At 40.0% G+C, this 19,157-nt stretch overlaps 1 protein-coding gene across 2 annotated transcripts; it reads right to left on the bottom strand.

The window, feature by feature from the left end:
* Window positions 1-9,660: 9,660 nt before the first annotated feature.
* On the bottom strand, window positions 9,661-19,047 carry gxylt1b (glucoside xylosyltransferase 1b). Of its 2 annotated transcripts, none has more exons than XM_039792223.1 (7): window positions 18,203-18,804; window positions 16,054-16,264; window positions 15,793-15,924; window positions 15,061-15,312; window positions 14,682-14,805; window positions 14,327-14,499; window positions 9,661-9,986 (listed from the first exon to the last, which is right to left on the bottom strand). In XM_039792223.1, exons 1-7 carry the CDS (start codon window positions 18,403-18,405, stop codon window positions 9,825-9,827), a joined length of 1,257 nt encoding a protein of 418 aa, XP_039648157.1. In that variant the 5' UTR covers window positions 18,406-18,804; the 3' UTR covers window positions 9,661-9,824. The 2 variants fall into 2 exon arrangements, with proteins under 2 accessions (XP_039648157.1, XP_039648158.1); XM_039792224.1 differs by lacking the exon at window positions 9,661-9,986 and adding an exon at window positions 9,995-10,721 and having other exon boundaries at window positions 18,203-19,047.
* Between the last annotated feature and the right edge of the window lie 110 nt (window positions 19,048-19,157).

The following is a 19,157-nucleotide window of genomic DNA, read 5'->3' as shown; positions in this document are numbered from 1 at the left end:
TTGAAACTTAACATTTCATTGTCCTCTTCCTTGGGGACACTAGATCATATTAAAAATGCGTTTTTTAGGCTACAACATTTTTTTGTCACATACAGCAAACATCTCCTCACTACCCGTGAGCTGTCTGTCCACTGAACACACTAAAAAAACCGCGGTCTCTGTAGACGGCAACACAAACAAACTGTGCCAACCTACATCACGAAGCATAAACAGTGTTACAGCCAATAACCGACAAGAAGGATTTGGGGGTGGGGGTTGTTGGGGGGTTAGTACGCGGAAGGGAGGGGGAGGGGACGGGATGAGGAGGAGGGAGGGGTGAGCTTGTTTGACAATACTTCGAATGTCAACAAGAAGTGGCATCACCCAATATTGCTTAGGCTACGTTCAGACTGCATGCAAAAGTGGCCCAAATCCGATTTTTTTGGGGTCAAGTGACCAGGTCAGACTTCTTCAGAAGTAGTGTGAAACACTAGTCTTGAAACACGGACCAAGGAGTCTAAAAGGCACGCGCAAGTCAGAGGGTCGCCCCGTGGCGCAATGAAAGTGAGGGCCGGTGCGGGCGAAACGGGCCGGTGGTGCGCATGACCCCGAAGAGGTGGAGCATGAGCGCGTGCGAGGGCGAAGCCAGAGGAAACTCTGGTGGAGGTCCGTAGAGGTCCTGACGTGCAAATAAGTCGTCCGGTCACACAGACCTCTGTAGTGAATTTGCAGCCATAACCCCACAAAAGGCCCAAATAGCCAATTTGTCTCTCGTTCTCTTCATTCTTCTCCTCCTCAGCACCTGCTCATTAATATTATGGCTGCCATTACACAAACATTTTGAAATAAAAGCGAAAATGCTTACTTCCTCCATAACCTCCCTAACTTTAGTGCAACAGCGTGCTGCGTCTGATGTCATTGTTTTTGTTCTTTTGCGCATGCAGGTCAGTTCGAAACCGCAAACAGTTCACACTGGAATCTGATATAGGCCACATTTTAAAAGGTAATGTGAACAGCCAAACAAAAAATCTGGTCTGAGCAAAAAATCTGAATTAGGCATTAAGACTTGCGGTGTGAACATAGCTTTAGAGCACCTTTAATAAGTAATCTTCACAGTTTTTGTCACAAGTAGCATTGCCAAGCAATGTTTTTATAAACAGGTCCCCATTGAGTTTCTACCTTATCCACACAGCACTTGAGTGTAGTGTTGTTTGATGTTGTTATTGTTTGTGATGTTCTGTAAAGTTAATTAAATATCCTTTTTCAACCGTTTTTGTCAAGCAATGCCTGTGTGGCCAGATATTTAAGCAAACTGGAGTCCATATTTTCTTTGCCACTCTCCACTTACGCTCTGCTCACGTGAGAGAAACCCCACTTTTTTCGCTCCATAACTAGGCTTAAAATGTTAAAGAGTTTAACAACGTAGTAAATATGCTGCTTCTGGGCGGCAGCAGTATCTAAGCTGATCCAGGACACACACACAATAGACACCGTAGCACCAAAATGAGTGTGCACACAAACACACCTGCTTAGGTGCATATTCAGTACATGTATACCCAGGCTGAGAAGACACATACAGACACAGTTGCTGTTTCACACACACAAATATATGCACACAGACAATAGCCTGCAACTCCCCTTCAGCCTGGCAGGTAATTGCTGTCTATGGGGGGACAGGTGCTTTTACAATAGAGCGCCAGTGTCCAGGCAGGCTCTATTCACTGCCACTGTAATTACCTAATTGAAAAGCTCACAGGGGAAAGGGAGAGAGAGTGTGTGTGTGTGTGTGTGTGTGTGTGTGTGTGTGTGTGTGTGTGTGTGTGTGTGTGTGTGTGTGTGTGTGTGTGTGTGTGTGAGAGAGAGAGAGAGAGAGAGAGAGAGAGAGAGAGAGAGAGAGAGAGAGAGAGAGAGAGTGTGAGTGTGTGAGTGTGTGAGTCTGTGGAGAGTGGGGTAAAAAAGAGAGGAGAAAAGATAAGCTCTGGGTTTTTGGAATACAATATAGCTATAGACACTTCACACAACACACACATGACTTACATATTCACACATGCCTTGAGAAAATATTCACATGGCCACACACACACACACACACACACACACACGCACACACACGCTCATGCACGCATGTGCTCCGTATTTTCTGAATCGGACCACTCTGAGGCTAAACATTGCCGAGCTGTGATTGAGGGAGGAAGGAAGTATAGGAGCAGTAATGGGAAAGCTATTGTTGTGCAATGAGGATGCAGCAGGAAGAAGAGGAGGAGGGTCAGGGTACGTTGGGATATAAAAGCGGCATGGTCACTCTCATTTCTGATGTCAGCCACTCGATCTCAGCGCCCCCTCTGCTTCGGCTTTAAGTTATATGGGATCTATAGACCGGGGAGAGCAGATGGTGTGTGTGTGTGTGTGTGTGTGTGTGTGTCATTTCCTGTGTAAATGTGTATTGTGCATATAAATGTGCAATTTTGTGTTCCCATCCTGCTGACATTCTCTGCAAAAAATTTAAGGAATATTTTGTATTGTAGACTATTGAAATAAACCTCTGCTATTCTGCGTTTACTGCAGCCTGTTACGTTACATCACATCAATGCAAAGAGTCCAAGATCTTAAAGGGATAGTTAAACATTTTGGGAAATACTCTTACTGGTCTTCGCTTCCTTGCAGAGCTAGATGAGAAGATTGAGACCACTCTCATGTTTGTACAGTGAATATGCTGGTTAGCTTAGCTTAGCATAAAAACCGGAAGCAGGGGAAAACAGCTAGCCTGGCTCTGTCCAAAGGTTAAAAAAAAAATTCTAGCACACCTCTAAAGTTAACCATTTCCCACGATATAGCTTGTTGGTTTAAAACGGACAAAATCTGAAGTGTAAAAGTTGTGTCCTTTTGCTAACCAGCTGCTACCTGTAGCCTTGTATTTAACAGAAATGAGAGTGGTGTCGATCTTCCCGAGCTAGCTAGAAACAGCTAGCCTGGTAGTGTTTAATTAATACATTTGTTTCATCCATACAAAAGAAAATTCCAATTAAGCTAAATTAGATTAATTGGAATTAGGCTGCTGGTGGTAGCTTCATATGTACCATGCAAACATGAGAGTGGTGTCGAGCTTTGAAAAAGCTAATAAGCCCAATGTCAAACTTTTCTTTTAAAAAGAATCACGGAGCTGTGTGCCTGTTTATATTTATATGGCAAATGCAGGTGCTTAAACCACTTCAAAACCCTTCCTGAACATCCTATTTTGTTTGCGAGCAGTAACTAAACAACCTCCCATGCTTGAAAAGACAACAGTGTCTCGTTAATGTCCTTGGATGCGTTTGTCTTACAGTAGCAGCCTTGTTTTGGGCTCTTATGTGTGCCTACCGTCTAGTACAAAGCGAAGGAGCTCATATCCCCAAGGCTAGCATTTCTAAGTAGGCACAGACTCACACTGGCGTTTTAGAAATCGTCGAGGTGAGAAAGTCTGCAACACAATCTGTCTTTGAAAACACTCTGTTGCCATTTCTTTAAAAAGAAAAACAAAGAAGATATAAGCATGTTTGATGAGCACATTGGGTATTTTTGTATTCACAGTGTGGTTTGTCTTTGAAAGTTTGAGTGCCCTGATGGGTGCAGAAAAAAAGATCAAGCATGAGAAACTAGGTCAGACACTGAGGAGGATTTTAAAGGTAGATTCTTGTAGAAATAATGTGGAAAGATGGGAATTTAGGAACACAAGAAGAAAGGCAAGACATGGGCAGGGTAAAATAAAAGGCTGAAAAGGGAGAAGGGAAGGAACATGCATTTAAAGATAAGGACAAAAACAAGGACCGCATTAGGCACACAGCCTGATAATAGCTGGATATTCCTGAGTGCTTGCCTCCCTTGAAAGCAGCCAGATTTCGCAGAGAGCTGGAAAGAAACATCCTTTGGCTTGGCTGCGTGGCATTTGCTGTGTCGAGTCTGACAAACACACACAGTGAGCTGGGAAGTAACAAATCTGCTGAAATACACATATCTCTCTCTCTCTCTCTCTCTCTCTCTCTCTCTCTCTCTCTCTCTCTCTATCTTCACATGACGTACCGGTGAATCACCGAAGCAGATTCAGTGTCAGTGTGAGCAAATATGTCATATTCCATCTCACTGGGCATCAAATGTACCCTGGAGTCACACGCATGTAAATAAGAAGCTCAGAACATGACATTTTGTTTGTAGGGAACGTTAAGGCCTGCGTGCCTCTGTCTCTCATCTCCTACAGCAGTGATATGTAGACCCTATTACAACATGTAAATGACCCCCTACTGTGCAATAGAGAAGTATATATGACATACAGTACATGCTCAGATATGTGGAGCAGAAGTTGCATATAGTATAAGAGTGAATATGTGTGTGTGTGTGTGTGTGTGTGTGTGGGGTGATGCCTCTCAACCCACATACCTCTGCTCGAGTTGTAGGTGTTTGAACATGTGTGCATTATGCATCCATATACTGTATATGATTTAAGCTGTCAGAATTAGACAGATGCTGTGTTGTCTTATATGACAAGTCACATAAATAAGAGGAACTTCTACTTTAGATCAAAGCGTACACTTTCTATAAATGACACATATTTTCAAGCAAAGCCAAAGCTCAGAGAGCCCATATTCAAAGAGTTACCGCTTTCTAATAAGGCATACATATAAAGGATTTTTTAATTTTAACTTGTGCTTTATTAATGGTTAATGAATCATTTATTAAGACTTTATAGACCAGAAATTATAACCATATTTGGGCTCCAATGTTTGAGCACATCAGATTTTTTTTTGGATTTTTTTTTAGCTTTCTTCAAACTGGATGCCTCTGCATTTAGAATCACAGAGAAAATGTAGCAAGTGTTGATGGATCAGCAGCAAAGCTTCCCCCTTGACCAGTTAAAATGATGAGTGTAGATTTCTTATGCTGCACTTATCTACCTCTTAAGGTTCTTGTGGCATTTATCGATTTCAGATTTTTTTTCCAGCGGTTGTTTACCCTATTTGATCAATGAATACAGTTCGTTATTAGCCCACTATTTATTCAGTGCTACACTGTACGTCATCCAAATGATGTATCCAAAATACCTGCAATATCATGTTTGTTTCTCTAGAAATCTCTCTGTTGCTGTTAGCTTTTGATGATCCCATTTATAGTTCCAACTGTGTTTTCAGGAAAGCAATAACCAAAAGATGGAGCTCTGAAGCAACAGAGTTACCTAATTGCTATATTGGCTATGACAGCCTTGTTATTTTCTTTCATCCCTAACACACTCCGTCAGCCTTTTCTCTGTCCTTCCACTATGCACTCATCTCTCCTCTTCAACATTTTGTGCTGTAACAATAGAGTATGGGTGACTTTACCTGGATTTAAAAATAATTATCTTTTTCTCTTTTTCTCCATCATAAACACACTCTCACACTTAATTACTCTGTGATGTGGCCATTTTCCCCTCATCTCTCCCACTCTAACCCCAGTCTTAAATGCTGGAGGTCACATTTTTATTTTAAATAGTTTCTGTTCCCGCTACGATGGCACAAAAGATATAAACCCAGAGTTATTTATTACGATATAAAACATGTAGTTTCAGGAAAATGAAACCTTGGAGGATGGACTATATTGATTTTTTTCAACGTGGTGCTCAATCCAAGCCATTGTCTCCCTCTCCCTGGGGACCTTGCCTGTTACATGTTGCATTTAAGCACACAGGTCAATACAGGTAATTGATAAGCTCTCATACAGATATATAGTGATGAATGAAGGATATTTCTGGTGCAATGAATCAAACTACCTCCGGAGCCATAAATGACTGGCGGTTGTATCCCCCACCTAATGGGAATAAGCATAAACTCATTCTCCATAGTCAATGCCATACAGTGTCACAAACAGGCACCTATACAGGTGCGTTATTGGTCCATCACTTACACTTTATGAGCACCTCAGAGCTGAAGCAGAAATGGTGGAGCACCTTCAGTGACCTAGTCATAGATTATTGGCAAGTCCATTGATCTGCCCAATGAGGCAATAGAAACACAGCATCAATCTGCTTCAAGCTAGATCTTTATAGAATAAACTAACAGAGATGCCTTAGGTCGGTAAAATGAGATACATCGAATATGAAAAGTCTTGAAAATATATCAAGTTAAACTCGAAAACGCATTTCCTGCAGAAAATGCATGCAAATGCTGAATAGCTAAATTGCTAAAGCTAAACTGGATTAATAGCTTAAATCCTTAAGAAGTTGAAGTAGTGAGAATAGTTGGAAAAGTGGGAATGGTTTTAATTAGTATGAATTTCATTGACAATGTAAATATAAAGATGTGGAATAATTAGAGTTTTTTTTTTTTAAATGTAGGGCTAAAGCTAAACTGGATTGCTGGTTAAAATGTGTAAGAAGAAGGTGAAGTTGTAGGAAATGTTGAAAAGTGATAATTGTTCTAATTAATATAAATGTCGAATGTATAAAAAGTTGAATAATAGCCATATTGTATGAAAGTCGTAGGAGTTACAACAGTGGCACAGCAGTGGCAAGCGAGCCGTTCGGCACACATTGCGGCTGAGAGACCCTGCCTCAATTCGTTGTCAACTAATCAGAAATTTGATTTCCTCAGAAAACCCACAAGATAAGTGTGCATGGTTTGCGTTATTATGGATCCCAGAGCAGTTCTAGGCAAGTCCCACCCTACGTTGAAAAAAATCACCCAGTTACTCACGCAATACATACCCATTATAATCGATGAAAATGCCTAAAATGAACACTAAACTTAAACAGCTTTTTCACAAAAAAATGTAAAATATATCAAACTGAAAAATAGCTAAATATTTTGTGAATGGTTTAAGTTGTGTCTGGCGTCTGTAGTTGAAAGTATGAAGGAGCTAGAACTTTTGAAGTGGAAGAGGATTTGAAGGATATGAAGCCTGCTCTCATTGACTTTAATGTTAAAATAAAATGTTTAAAAGCTTAATTTTTAAGAAAGTATAACACAGAACAAAAGCTGAAGAAGTCCCATCATCAAAAAACGTACAGAAGAAGCTGAATAATAAAGAAAAGAATAACAATACTGTGAATGCTGTTGAATCAGCATTCAAACAATGATAGCAACACTGATTATTTTTTGTTTATAGCTTCCCCCTTATAATTACTCCTTTATCATAAATTGTATTTATTTTTATCTTTTTAAATATCCTTCATCCTTAAGCACTAGTGGACCTATCAAAAAATGCTACCCTCTGGTGGTTAAACAGGACACACTGCTGTACGAATTACACAACACTGACGTGATCTTTAATGTAAAAACAACACAAAACATGATATAAAAAAGTAAACATGTCACAAATGATATCCTCACACCAACACAAGCACTGATAACATTTTGATTTCACCCAGTAGTGTTAAAAAAATACATTCAATGGCACAAAATCCATAATTATTGTATAATAAAAAGAATGCTTTGGCATCAGGAGAGAAACTAACCTAATAGGATTTTTAGCATATCTGCAAAACATATCCTTAAAAAAAAAAAAAAAAAGAGTACATAGCATCTAATTATTTAGCAATGTGCCAGAAACATGCCTGTTCAAAGCAACATAAGGAAATGTATGAACTTTATTAGAAACAAAAACAAAAGTGTAGACTGACATCACACATAAAAATGACCTATGACTATGTGAATTGCAACATTTTGCTTGTTCTATTTCGGGTCAAGGTTACCTGTGTTACCAATAAAATTACACAGAATAGGACAAACTTTAATCAGGAAAACAGAACTCCGATAGAGATCCTTGTGCTCCACCCCTGCCACAGTAGAAAATCACATTGGAAGAATTATTCCACACATATGAAGAACTGTTCCATACAGTGATTACATACATAATCACTTTACAAACTCAGAAATTATTATTATAATTACTATATTTCATGCATGTTCTCTGAAATGTCCTTCTTCCATCTTGTTGGTACTGAAGTGGTTTCTAAAGTTTGGAAAAGTGGTCCAGTGCATACATCTCTCAAAATAGGCCCTGTTAAAAGCCTTTGTCCAGGTCTGATATTATTATCGTTTGTCTCTTTTAATAAGAGTGTTTAACAAGGTTCATTTAAATTCTCCAATATGGAAAGTCAAGAGCTACTCTTCCAAATGTTTACAGATCTTTTGCACCGCGAGGATTATTCACCTTTCAGTCAGTAACCAAAGGCACCGAAAGGAGAACATATATTACATGGAAGAGACTAAAAGTAAAAATAAAAATCCACATTTGTCAGTCAAATATGAAATGTTTGGAAAGTCTGTAATAGAAACACCTGGAGAAAAAATCTATGTGTCCATCTGTAGTAAATATTTTTCTCTTCTAAGTTCGGTACTTTGCTACAAGGCCAATTGGCCTTTGCAACATTTACAGTAGATTTCAGGCATTTACATCACGCTCTTATCTAGAGCAACTTACAAGAGGTGAACAAGTATTAGTCTCAGTTTGAGACAATCCCAACTGTTATAAGGCCCTGACACACCAAGGAGGTCGACGTACAACAAGATACATACCTACTTGTATAGTTATATTTATTTCAACATAAACATGTCTTTTAAAATATCTACATACCTACACATTACAAAATAAAATAATAAAATAATGTCCTATAACATAAAAGTTAATATAAAGACAGCAAACCTCTCTCCCCCTGCGCTGTGGTTGGTGCTAGACTGAGAACTGAGCCCCCTAGCAAGCAAGCTAACCAGGCAGCTAGCCCTGGCTGGCCACAAAATTAGTAAAATGTAACAAATTAATGTTTCATTCACACATTCTTGTCACGTAGGAAAGGACATTGCTATCGCCAGATGAGTAACAACTGTTGGGTGGAATTAGCAAGCTAACGTTAGCTAACTAGCTGGCGGACCGCAGTGGGCCGCCCGGTCTCTCCTCTTCCGCATAGTGCATGAATTGATTTTGTATGTGTGTAAAAGAAGTTGTCTGTCGCAGATGTTCTTAGCTGACCTGGGCCAGTCACAGGCTCTTGTCAACAACTGGAAAACAGCACAGCAGGTCATACTGACCCATTGTAAACGTGGCAGGGCAGGTTATCTGAGAGCAGTCTGGGACCAATAACATATGATGTAAGGCTTGGCATGATGTTTGTTAGACACTGTAAAAACCGAGCTTGACCATTATTCTACTATTGTTCCCCAGGAATAAACAGACGATCTTGGAAACCTCCTCCTTCAGTACTTTTCTGCTTCTACATAATGGCGATGCGAGCAGGATTCTGAGAGGCTGACATGTCCTACTGTTTCTCACTTGGCAAATAATGTGCAGCGGCCGCATACTAGGTAACAGGTCTTTTGATCCTCAATTCTTTGTGCGTCCGTTGCCAAGTCACACACTCCAAAGTAGTCTTTGCAGTGTGTTCAAGTGCAACTTTTTGGCCAAGACACAAGCTCTTGAGGAGACGTGAGGCGATGCCACAGTCGGGCTTTACCTCGCCAATAGTTCTTTGCCGTCTGCTTGGTGTGTCAGCACCTTTATGGAGCAGCTATTCACCAAAATGATCTAAAAGCTCCACTCATTGGTTTCCACAAAGTAGTCTATGCATTTTTGGACAACTCCTGTTCATTGTAATTGAACAGTTTGCCAGGTAAAAACATGTTGAGAGAGCTGTAGTGGTTCATTTTTATATATATATATATATATATATATATATATATATATATATATATATATATATATATATATATATATATATATATATCTGTCAAAAATCCCTGCTGGGGGTTTAGTTTCTTGCTCAAGGACAACAAGCCTGTACTCAAGATAAAGTCTCTCGGAGTCTCTATTTTTGACCTCCGTCCCATCATTGTGATTCAGTTTTGTCACCGTCCACGTGGGGCCTTTCTGTTGATGTTTGCCAGGCTGTGTGCCAGTCTCTTGGTAAGGAGCGCGTGGGATTTACCACAATAAGTGTGTGTCGTCTTCAACAGCTCCTCTTCTAGTGGATCCAACAAAGAAGTCACTGGGTCTGCACCAAAAGAGTACTGGAACGATAAAACAATTCATTGGTTGGATTTGGTGTGATGTATTGTATTGTTTGCTTCGATGATCTAAAGATAAATTCCAAAGCACTTTTCTCTTAATCCAAAGAATAAGATCCCTTCAATTTAAATGTATTGATCCTACATGTTGAGACATTCAGTAAACAAAAAGCACACGATAACGAGGACATTTTAAAACAAGGAATTGTACTGAATATGAAGGCAGACTCGTAAGATGACTTGTACTCTCCTGTTTCTTCAAAGAGCTGAAACACGGGGATGATGGTTGTCTGGAGGGTAGGAGGAGTGGGCTTTGAAACTTAAAGTGAGCAGGCTGAAATCCCAAACTACTATCAAAACTCCCCGAGGACAGCTCTTAGCCTCCTACTGTTCCAGTGGAATTGATCAGATTCCCTCAGTAAGTAAGCAAAGTGGTGCTTTGGGCAGCATTTGGGCTTGGAGGATATCTTTCCCTGGATAAATTAAAAACTAAATCCGCAAGGCATGCTGAGATCAGAAGGGAATCCACATCTAATCTGATTGGTCAGCCGGGCAAAACATAAAGCAGTCCACATGGTTGGAGTCAGTTTTATGCTATAGGCTTACCGTCCAGCGATAACCAGGGATTACAGTAGAAATTTCTGTCTTCCCAATAATGAAGGAGCCTTTACAATGCTCCGAGGAAATCAAAGGGGAATTACCATTTTTTATGCGGCTCATTTGCTTGCAGTTCGGTCCCTGATATTGGGTCACAAAGAGAATGGCGTTTTTTATGAGCACATACAACACACACACACACACACGCCCGCCCGCCGGTCATAAAGTTGCATTTACAGTTGGTGTATTGATTTTGTGTGGCTGATGGGGCACTGTTGGTGTGCAGACTCCAACTCTAAATGTACCATTGGCAGTAAAAATTTAACTGCTGCACGCTGGGCTCAGCTTTTTTGCAGCGGAGGGAGGGAGGGAGGGAGGAGATGCTTTATGACAGACAGATCGCTGTGGTCTGTTTTAGACACAGACAGGCAGACAGACAGGGAGTAGCACTGTTTGTATTCCCATTTCTTTGTGTGAGGATTCAGGACACGGATTTATGTACACTTGTCTCCAGTTTACTGCGAATAATAGCTGCTATGATAAAAACAACTACATTTAGCAGTATAATTAATCACTACATAACAATAGAGACTATTATATAAATTAACAACAATTTTGATGAACAATTAATTATTTAAGTCATTTATCAAGCAAAAATGACAATCATTCACTGGTCCCAGTCTCTCATATGTGAGGATTTGCTGCTTTTCTTTATTTTAAATAATTATAACGTTAATGTGTTTGGGTGTTGGACTGTTGGTCGGACAAAATAAGCAATTTTATGATCTTTCATGGGGCTCTGAGGCATTTTGATTTCACTATTTTGTGACATTTTATAGATTAAAAGATTAAGCAGGAAGGATTAACAAATAAATTAAATAATTTAAAAAGGTATAGCCCAACATAAATTACATGTTTATCAGAATTTGGGCTGTGGGCATGACTATATCCTTAATTTGCTGATTGGCTTTTCATGATGTGTGGGACATTTTTTACCGTTTGCAGTGGGCGGGCATTTTGTGATTTTGGTGAACAGAAAGCTATCGTGTGGCTAATTAGCCGAGGCAAGTTATATCAACTTCAGCAGTCATGTTAAGGAGTGAAAACAACAGAAAAGCTAAAAATGTGGGGGGAATACAACAGAGCCATCGTTAATGTTATTAGCAACACCTGTGCTCTAAGTCATTCCACACCTGTCCTCTAACGGTGCTCGGTGCGTTTCCGCCTCAAACCGTCACCTGACCTGTCACACACCTGCTCTACATTGGTAATCAGCCCCAGTATATTTTTGCTCTCCAACAAACCTTCACCTGTTTACCAGATTGTCTCTGTTGCCTAAGCTTTCCAGAGGCCTCACTGTATTACCCTTTTAGATTGGTGTTCGCCCCTTTTTAGTTTTGTCTGCCTTCTGTGGGAGTTTGCTTACACGAACTTGCACATTAGATGAAAGGGACTTAAACTCAGTCACGGTATGTAAGCCAGGTTGGGAATAGCAGAAGGGAACATAAGATTGCACATTGGGTTTGATGTTGGGTTAAACTGCACGCTTTCACACGAGGCAATAGTTTGAGATCAAATAAATCCAGGGATGATTTTTTAAACTTGCTGTCACTCATCATTTCCCTGTAACCACACCATTTCCAAACTGAGTGAAAGTGAATCTGCATTTGAGTCCTCATTCCTGTACCACTTTTCTGAACCCTCACACTTTTTACTGAGCTGCCACTGTAGTGCTGTCCTGTTTATTATTCACTCCATAACACTACTCCGATTGCCTGAGGTTGTGCTGCAGATGAAGAAGCAAGAAATGGATGAAATGGTCTGCCCAGTGAGATGAAACGCACAAAAGATCTTTCTATACTCCTGGCAAATCACATATCTATGAAAGTATCAATACCTACATAGGCTATTGGAAAACTGTTATCAGTGCATGCTATGGGACCTTGTGTGGGGGTTTATGCTCACTTGTAGCAGCACATGTACAGTACATGTGTGTCTACAGCTGTAATTATGCCTGTAAAATAAAGCCATGGATAAGGTATGGATCAGCCATCGCTCTGATCTATGTTAAATGCTTTGTTATTAGGAAAGCAATGAGACTTCCAATGTTGATGGCTTCATTAAGTAAATGCCAGCGGTGTTGTCAATATCATTACACTGCTGGTAAACAACCCATAAACATCCTCATGGGGGAAATTAGCTTTCACTCCAACCTTCTGGAAATGGTGGAGATTTGTTTTCCAATGCAGACCATCTGATGGCAGTAACACTTAGGGTCTTTAGGGTCGCACCAATCCAAAATCTCATCTAGGAGGGTAAAGGAGCAGGGCAGTGGAGGAGAGCAGGTGTGTCACTGGGGTTGTAAAAGGGCTCTGCTCATCAGATGTTGGACTAAATTACACCCACAACTCTGAAGGGCTCACCAGGCTTTTTTACTTTAATGTACCCAAGAGACTTTTAACAGGGTGCTCGTTTTCAGTCACTTTTCTGGTAGACACTTTATTACCCAAAATGCCTTTTTGCCAAATTTTCTTCAATCGGTACATGTGGAAGGGAACAAAAAATGTAATGCCATAAAACCTGTCATTATAACAAGAAAGCAAGTCATTTCAGTCAAAGGAGTGGGCTGCATCCTCTTCTTATAATGGACTGCAATATGAGGCTGCTCCTTCTCCTCTGCTACCATCAAGATCTGCCTGTATAATGTCTGTGAGCTGGGATTAAAGCCTTTGAAGCCTCAGGGTCAAACACTTAAAATGCTCATATTATGCTAATTTTCAGGTTCATAATTGTATTTAGAGGTTATATCGGAATAGGTTTACATGGTTTAATTTTAAAAAAACACATATTTTTGTTGTACTGCACATTGCTGCATCTCCTCTTTTCACCCTGTGTTGAGCTCTCCGTTTTAGCTACAGAGTGAGACATCACACTTCTATTCCATCTTTGTTGAGTCACACATGTGCAGTACCTAGGTCAGCACTACTAGCCAGTCAGAAGCAGAGTATGAGGGCGTGCCACGCTAGCAGCTAGGCGAGCATTATAACGTGTGTTATGCAAGTTCGTCACGGCAGTAAAGGCTGGACTACAATAGAGCGGTTTGGAGCAGTTTGTGAACAATATTTGTTTGCTGTTGTCGAAGGTAAGTCCCTTTTGGGGTGGACTTTGGGCTTTTTCACTTTGTAGACCTATTACATGCACAAAAAAGATATATAACACAATAAAGGAAAGGGGAAAAGCCACAAAGCATAATATGAGCACTTTAAACCAGATTATTTTTTTCATTTGATATTTAAGTTTATTGACATGTTTTTTTTTTAAATGTAATTGTAAACACACTGCACTCAAGTTTAGCTCAAGTCTGTTATGAAAATGGCCTAAGTGAACGATAAAAAATTATTAAGATTGATGGAAGGGCAGTTAATTTTATGCACTGAGGGCAACTTTAGATAACATTAAAGCAGATACATCTTGGGAGTTGATGCATCAGTTGTTAGACTTTAATGTAATACAGCCCATTTTAATGTATTTTTTTTTTCTCTTTCACATAGAGTTCTGTAATGCTAATTGTTCTGGTCTAAACAGTGCATAAATCCCCCTGTGACAAATCCATGTCCTGGCTGAACATGTTTGGATCAAACATAAGAAGAGGCCCATACTGTAGCTGAATTCACAAAGCCTAAAGATAGACAAATGTATTCAAGCATCTCACATACACTAACAAAAACACCCTAAGGCGCACCCACCTTTCGTATGGCCTCGTAAACAGCCCTGAAGGCAGGTTGTTTGTTGTCGTGGTAAACCCCTCTGTTTCCATGCAGTATGTAGATGCCATCTTCTTCAGCTGACGCACAGTTACTGCCATAGATACAATGATCAGGACGATAATTCCACTGGCACGGAAACTCCAGCAAGCACTCTGTAAATGGAGGTACACAAAACCAGAAACGCTTAAGTCAACAAACTACTGCTACAAAGTGGCATCCTGTAGACTTTGAAGAGTATGATACATCATATGTCTAAAAAAAAACTGGACACTCAATAACAACAGTTGTGCATATGGAAATAGACATGCAATGTGTGCAAATCACACAGGATTACCAGGGTTGTGGTGGAAAATGATATTGAGAAGGTCCTGGTCTCCCCAGGTTATGTTGAGTTTGTATTTCTGAAGTAGAGGCATCAGCAGCTCCTCCCAACGCAGCCCCACAGACGTCATGTCATTCTGTCAACACAGACATATATACACACACACACCAGTCAAAAAGATGCCTTTACTGTGTCACAATATTGTCAAGTGGTTAAGTGTTGGGAGCTTCACATTGCAACAGTATCAAAGTGAATCCTCTCACAGACCTTACACAACTACAGCAAGAGGAGGAGGACATCTTGTGGCCAATAAAAGTGGTGCAATAATACAGTAAACAGAACGACTAAATGCAACTTTCCTGGAAAATGCGTCTCCAGCATTCAGCCCTACCTTAAAGAACATGTTTCTCATCCTTGTCATGTTCATTAACATGACCCCTGAGTTGATGCCCGTCCTGCCATAGAAGGGGTGGCGGGCGAAGCGGTTGTACCAGGCAATACGGGGCTCCTCGTGCTCCGGGGCCATAGCAGCCAACTGGGAGGAATTAAACTGGGACAGGAACGCCCACAGGTGGTCTACAGGCTGCAGGAAGAGGATGTCTGAGTCGACATACACGACTGAGTCAACATCCTTCAGGATCAGCTGCATAGATTAAAAAAGACAAGGACAGAGAATATTCGAGTGGATGCTCTCCATTGTTTTGAGTGGTGCATACTGCCAGTATGTTCTGCATTGGCCTAACAAAGGGGATTTTCTTCTACGGTGGTACAATATAATCGCCCTTTATATAATGTATAAAGGTGAACTTCGATGATTCGGAAAACATTACATTTCTCTACAGTGCTCCTGAATATAAAAAGGCAAAACAGTTTTTCTCATATTTCATTCTATAAGTGTTAAGGTATAAATTTACACCAAAAGTGAAATCGGTGACCTGTAAAATTAGGCAAATGAAATTGGTATTTTACAGCGTTTTGCAGACTCTGATTTTTTTTAACTTGGGTTATGTTTTGTCTTTTAAAAGTAACTCTTAAAAACAAATTGAGTGTCATAATGACTTCAGATGTACATTTCTCAGTGTGATACTCATGCTGAGGAGTCCTCTCTCTATAAGAAACTCACAGGTAGGAAGAGCCTCTGAGAAGCGCAGGGTTTGAAGAGTTTCTTCCACTCGGCTGCGTTCTCACTGGGGAAGCTGATGGAGTAGACTGTGTAGTTGAACCTGGAGTGAATAAAACCAGGCCACGACTCCAACTGGAACACAGACAACCCAACAAATTACTAGTAGTGGTATAGTAAAGGATATGATCAACATTCACAGTCAGTCAACAGCAAGCAATTTGACGTTTTCAGACTTCAATTTTCCAAATATTTCCTACTTACAGCTTTAATGAAGCTGGCATGTAGCTGATCTTCAGCAAAGATGTGCAGGTGGAGGCTCTTGATGCTGAAAAGCACAGCAGACTTGATCATGGTGAGAGTCTCCTCCAGCCTCTCGCCACAGGCCACCACAGCCAGGTGCATGGGAGGTTCGGGTCTGCTCTGAACGCTGCCGCCACCTGCCTCCCCCTGACCCCGCTGACGCATGATGTACCTGAGTGAGAGGATGGAGAGTCGGACAAATGTTATAATGAATGAATTCCAGAGTTCTGAGTATAACAATACGTTTGTAATATTGCATGGTTTTGACAAAAGGCTTTCTCAGGGTGGCTTAGGTGTCAGCCATGTTTTCTTGTTAGCATTTATATGAGCCTTGATACTGAAGGGCACATGATTTGAGTGTGTTTTAAAAAATACTTCTATCTATCTATATCTATATCTATATCTATATATATATATATATATATATATATATATCTCAGTCTATGACATTTTAGCTAAACTAATCATACTGTGGTTTGACATTAATTCAACCTTCCGGAAGCTAAAACTTGTATGTGTCTGCTTTTAAGTACATTTTTTTTTTGTTGTTTGAAATAACTTTACTCAGATTGAGTTTGGCTGTGTGACTAACTACCACCAATATTAGGGTTGAAAAAATAATTGATTCTTTATGCGATTTATGTGTTGATTTTTATTTAAAAGTTACAGTCTCCAGACAAGTACGAATTAGAAAACCGAGTGACTGAAAGAGAATGGGATAATGGACAACAGCTTAGAGTTTAGGCAAGAGTGCAGGAAAAAAAAAAACACACAAAAAATGGCCAAAAGGAAAAAAAAGATTTTTAATTTTGTGTGTGTGTGTGTGTGTGTGTGTGTGTGTGTATGTATGTATGTATTTATATATATATACACATGATCTAAGAAGACATACATAAAATAATTAGGCAAAACACATATAGGCTGTTCATCTACTTTATCACATTACATCTGACCACCTCATGTTTCATGTTCTAAAAAGCCAATGATCCACCTTTAAACATGACTGAGCCTCTGACATGGAAGCTTACTGTAAAAGAAAAGGTGAATTTCACAAGCATGTTTAAGGCTTAAGCATGGAATGACTACAAAATAAAAAAAAAACTCAGACAAAACATTTCATCAAAACTTGTGTGTGACAAATACCGTATATGTCAAAATCTAAGCTTTGTCTAGCTGCTTTGGCTAGGAAGTGATTAGCAAACTCTTGAGTAGCAAACTCAGATTTATATGTACATTTTTTTAAATCACTCATGGAAATGTACATAAAAAATGTTTTGCATCGAGATGCATCGATAATCGGTTTAGAATCGAATCGTTGGCCTCTTTATCGGAATCGAATCGTGAGGTGCCAAGAGATTCCCACCCCTAACCAATATGTCTTTGTCATGGTATAAACTAGAGCTGAAGTCCATTTGTAAGCAAAAATGTCAATCATTCTGTGTTTCCAGCTTCTTAAATGTTCTTTCCTTAGTTATGTCATAGTAAAAAATAGACATTTTATCTTGACTCGCCTACAGCCATTATGGCCGTGACCTCTGTAAGGGAAAACTGCTAGTTTTGAACTTTATTAGTTACTCCTCCCATTTATCCCACCCCTCAAACCCTAACATCTGGCAGACACTAAACAGCCAGGTGTGAAAACAAAGCTGTAGTAAAGCTGAAGTTCGGTAATCACTTCACGTGTTGAAATATTCATGTTGTGCTTTAATTTGTTTGTTCTATCAGAATTTTACATTGAACATTTGTCTAAACGTAGGCCTTAAAGTGGACCGTGGGCGTCGCACTGTTGTAGGCTATTCTTTGTATGACAACTAGGGTATAACTTTAGTGGCATATCAATTAATCTCGGTACCATCAGGAGGGCTGCACATGGGGTCGCACACCTGTCAAAGTCTCGCGTCACTACGGTCTTCAACCATAGACAAGTAGTGTAGTGTACTTTGTCTGCATAGGGAGGGCCGTTCAGTCGGGCAGCGTCACATTCCTGTACATCACAAGTGTGGTGCAGAGTAGATTATCTACAACTATACTCACGCTTATAATGAAATGTGATTTGTTTCCCAGTTGTATCACGTTAAAGCAGGAAAAAAAACAGAAAATTCAGTCCTACCTATTGTACCAGTGTGGGCTTTGGGGCCCAGTTTTGTCCGCGGCACCTCGCCTGCCTCCGGGGACTCTCTGTGGGATGAAAACCCTTCTAGGTCCGTTTCCACCGCCCGACACGTCCGAGTAAAACAGTTTACTGTAAACATACAAGCCCGAAAACATGGCAAACACCGTGCACAACATTAGTGCACGAATGTAACGCCGCATTTTGGAGTTTGAAAACGCAACTTGGAGCTAAAGTCATGACACAGAAACTAGCGTATGGTAAAAATAATAACTGCGAAGCTCCTCGCAATTGTAACGCACTTCCGGTCAGCGTTTAAAAAATAAAACTTATCAGGCGTGGTAATTACGCCCTCTGGCGGTCTGGCTCTGCAACCTTCTCTACATTTCTTACTATTAAAGCTTTTGAAACAATGACAATAGCTTTATTTACTTGTTGTTGTTGTTGTTGTTGTTGTTGTTGGTTGGTTGGTTGGTTGGTTGGTTGGTTGGTTGTTTGTTTGTTTGTTTGATCTGAAGGAATAAGTATAGAATAGTCTTGTGTAATAGAACAGAGTGGGAAGAATGTACAAGATTACACACAAATGGCATGCTATGCCACTAGATAAATGCTATTTAACAATTTAAATACTGTGTGACAGTTTTTTAGTGTGGAAAACAATGTAACAAAACAAAGCTGTCCCAGATTGTCACAGCTTACATTTTTAGTGTTTTTGATTCTACAATATATTATCCCTATGCCTTTCTGCTTTCATTCTATTTTTGGTATGTTTGATACTTTACATTTCTGTTAAGATTTTATACATCTCACCCACTTAACAGGTTTCGCAGGTCTTTCCTTTCTAGAAAAAACATTCTTATTCATTGAGTCAGAGTGGGCATTTCTGCTCAAAAATAGGGTGGGGTGAATTGCATAAGAAGATTAACACCCATTTATGCAGGTTTGCACTGTAAAA

This window comes from Perca fluviatilis, chromosome 23 (genome assembly GCF_010015445.1).
Source record: "Perca fluviatilis chromosome 23, GENO_Pfluv_1.0, whole genome shotgun sequence".
Lineage (NCBI taxonomy): Eukaryota > Metazoa > Chordata > Actinopteri > Perciformes > Percidae > Perca > Perca fluviatilis.
This window is presented reverse-complemented; position numbering and strand designations above follow the sequence as displayed.

What these genes read in the sequence shown, in the direction of transcription:
- gxylt1b (XM_039792223.1), bottom strand. Translation starts at nt 18,405, where the DNA reads ATGCGGCGTTACATTCGTGCACTAATGTTGTGCACGGTGTTTGCCATG. An exon ending in ATGCCAGCTTCATTAAAGCT is followed by an intron (nt 15,925 to 16,053) that starts GTAAGTAGGAAA and finishes TCTGTGTTCCAG; the next exon opens with TTGGAGTCGTGGCCTGGTTT. An exon ending in CTCAGAGGCTCTTCCTACCT is followed by an intron (nt 15,313 to 15,792) that starts GTGAGTTTCTTA and finishes TAATCTATGCAG; the next exon opens with CTGATCCTGAAGGATGTTGA.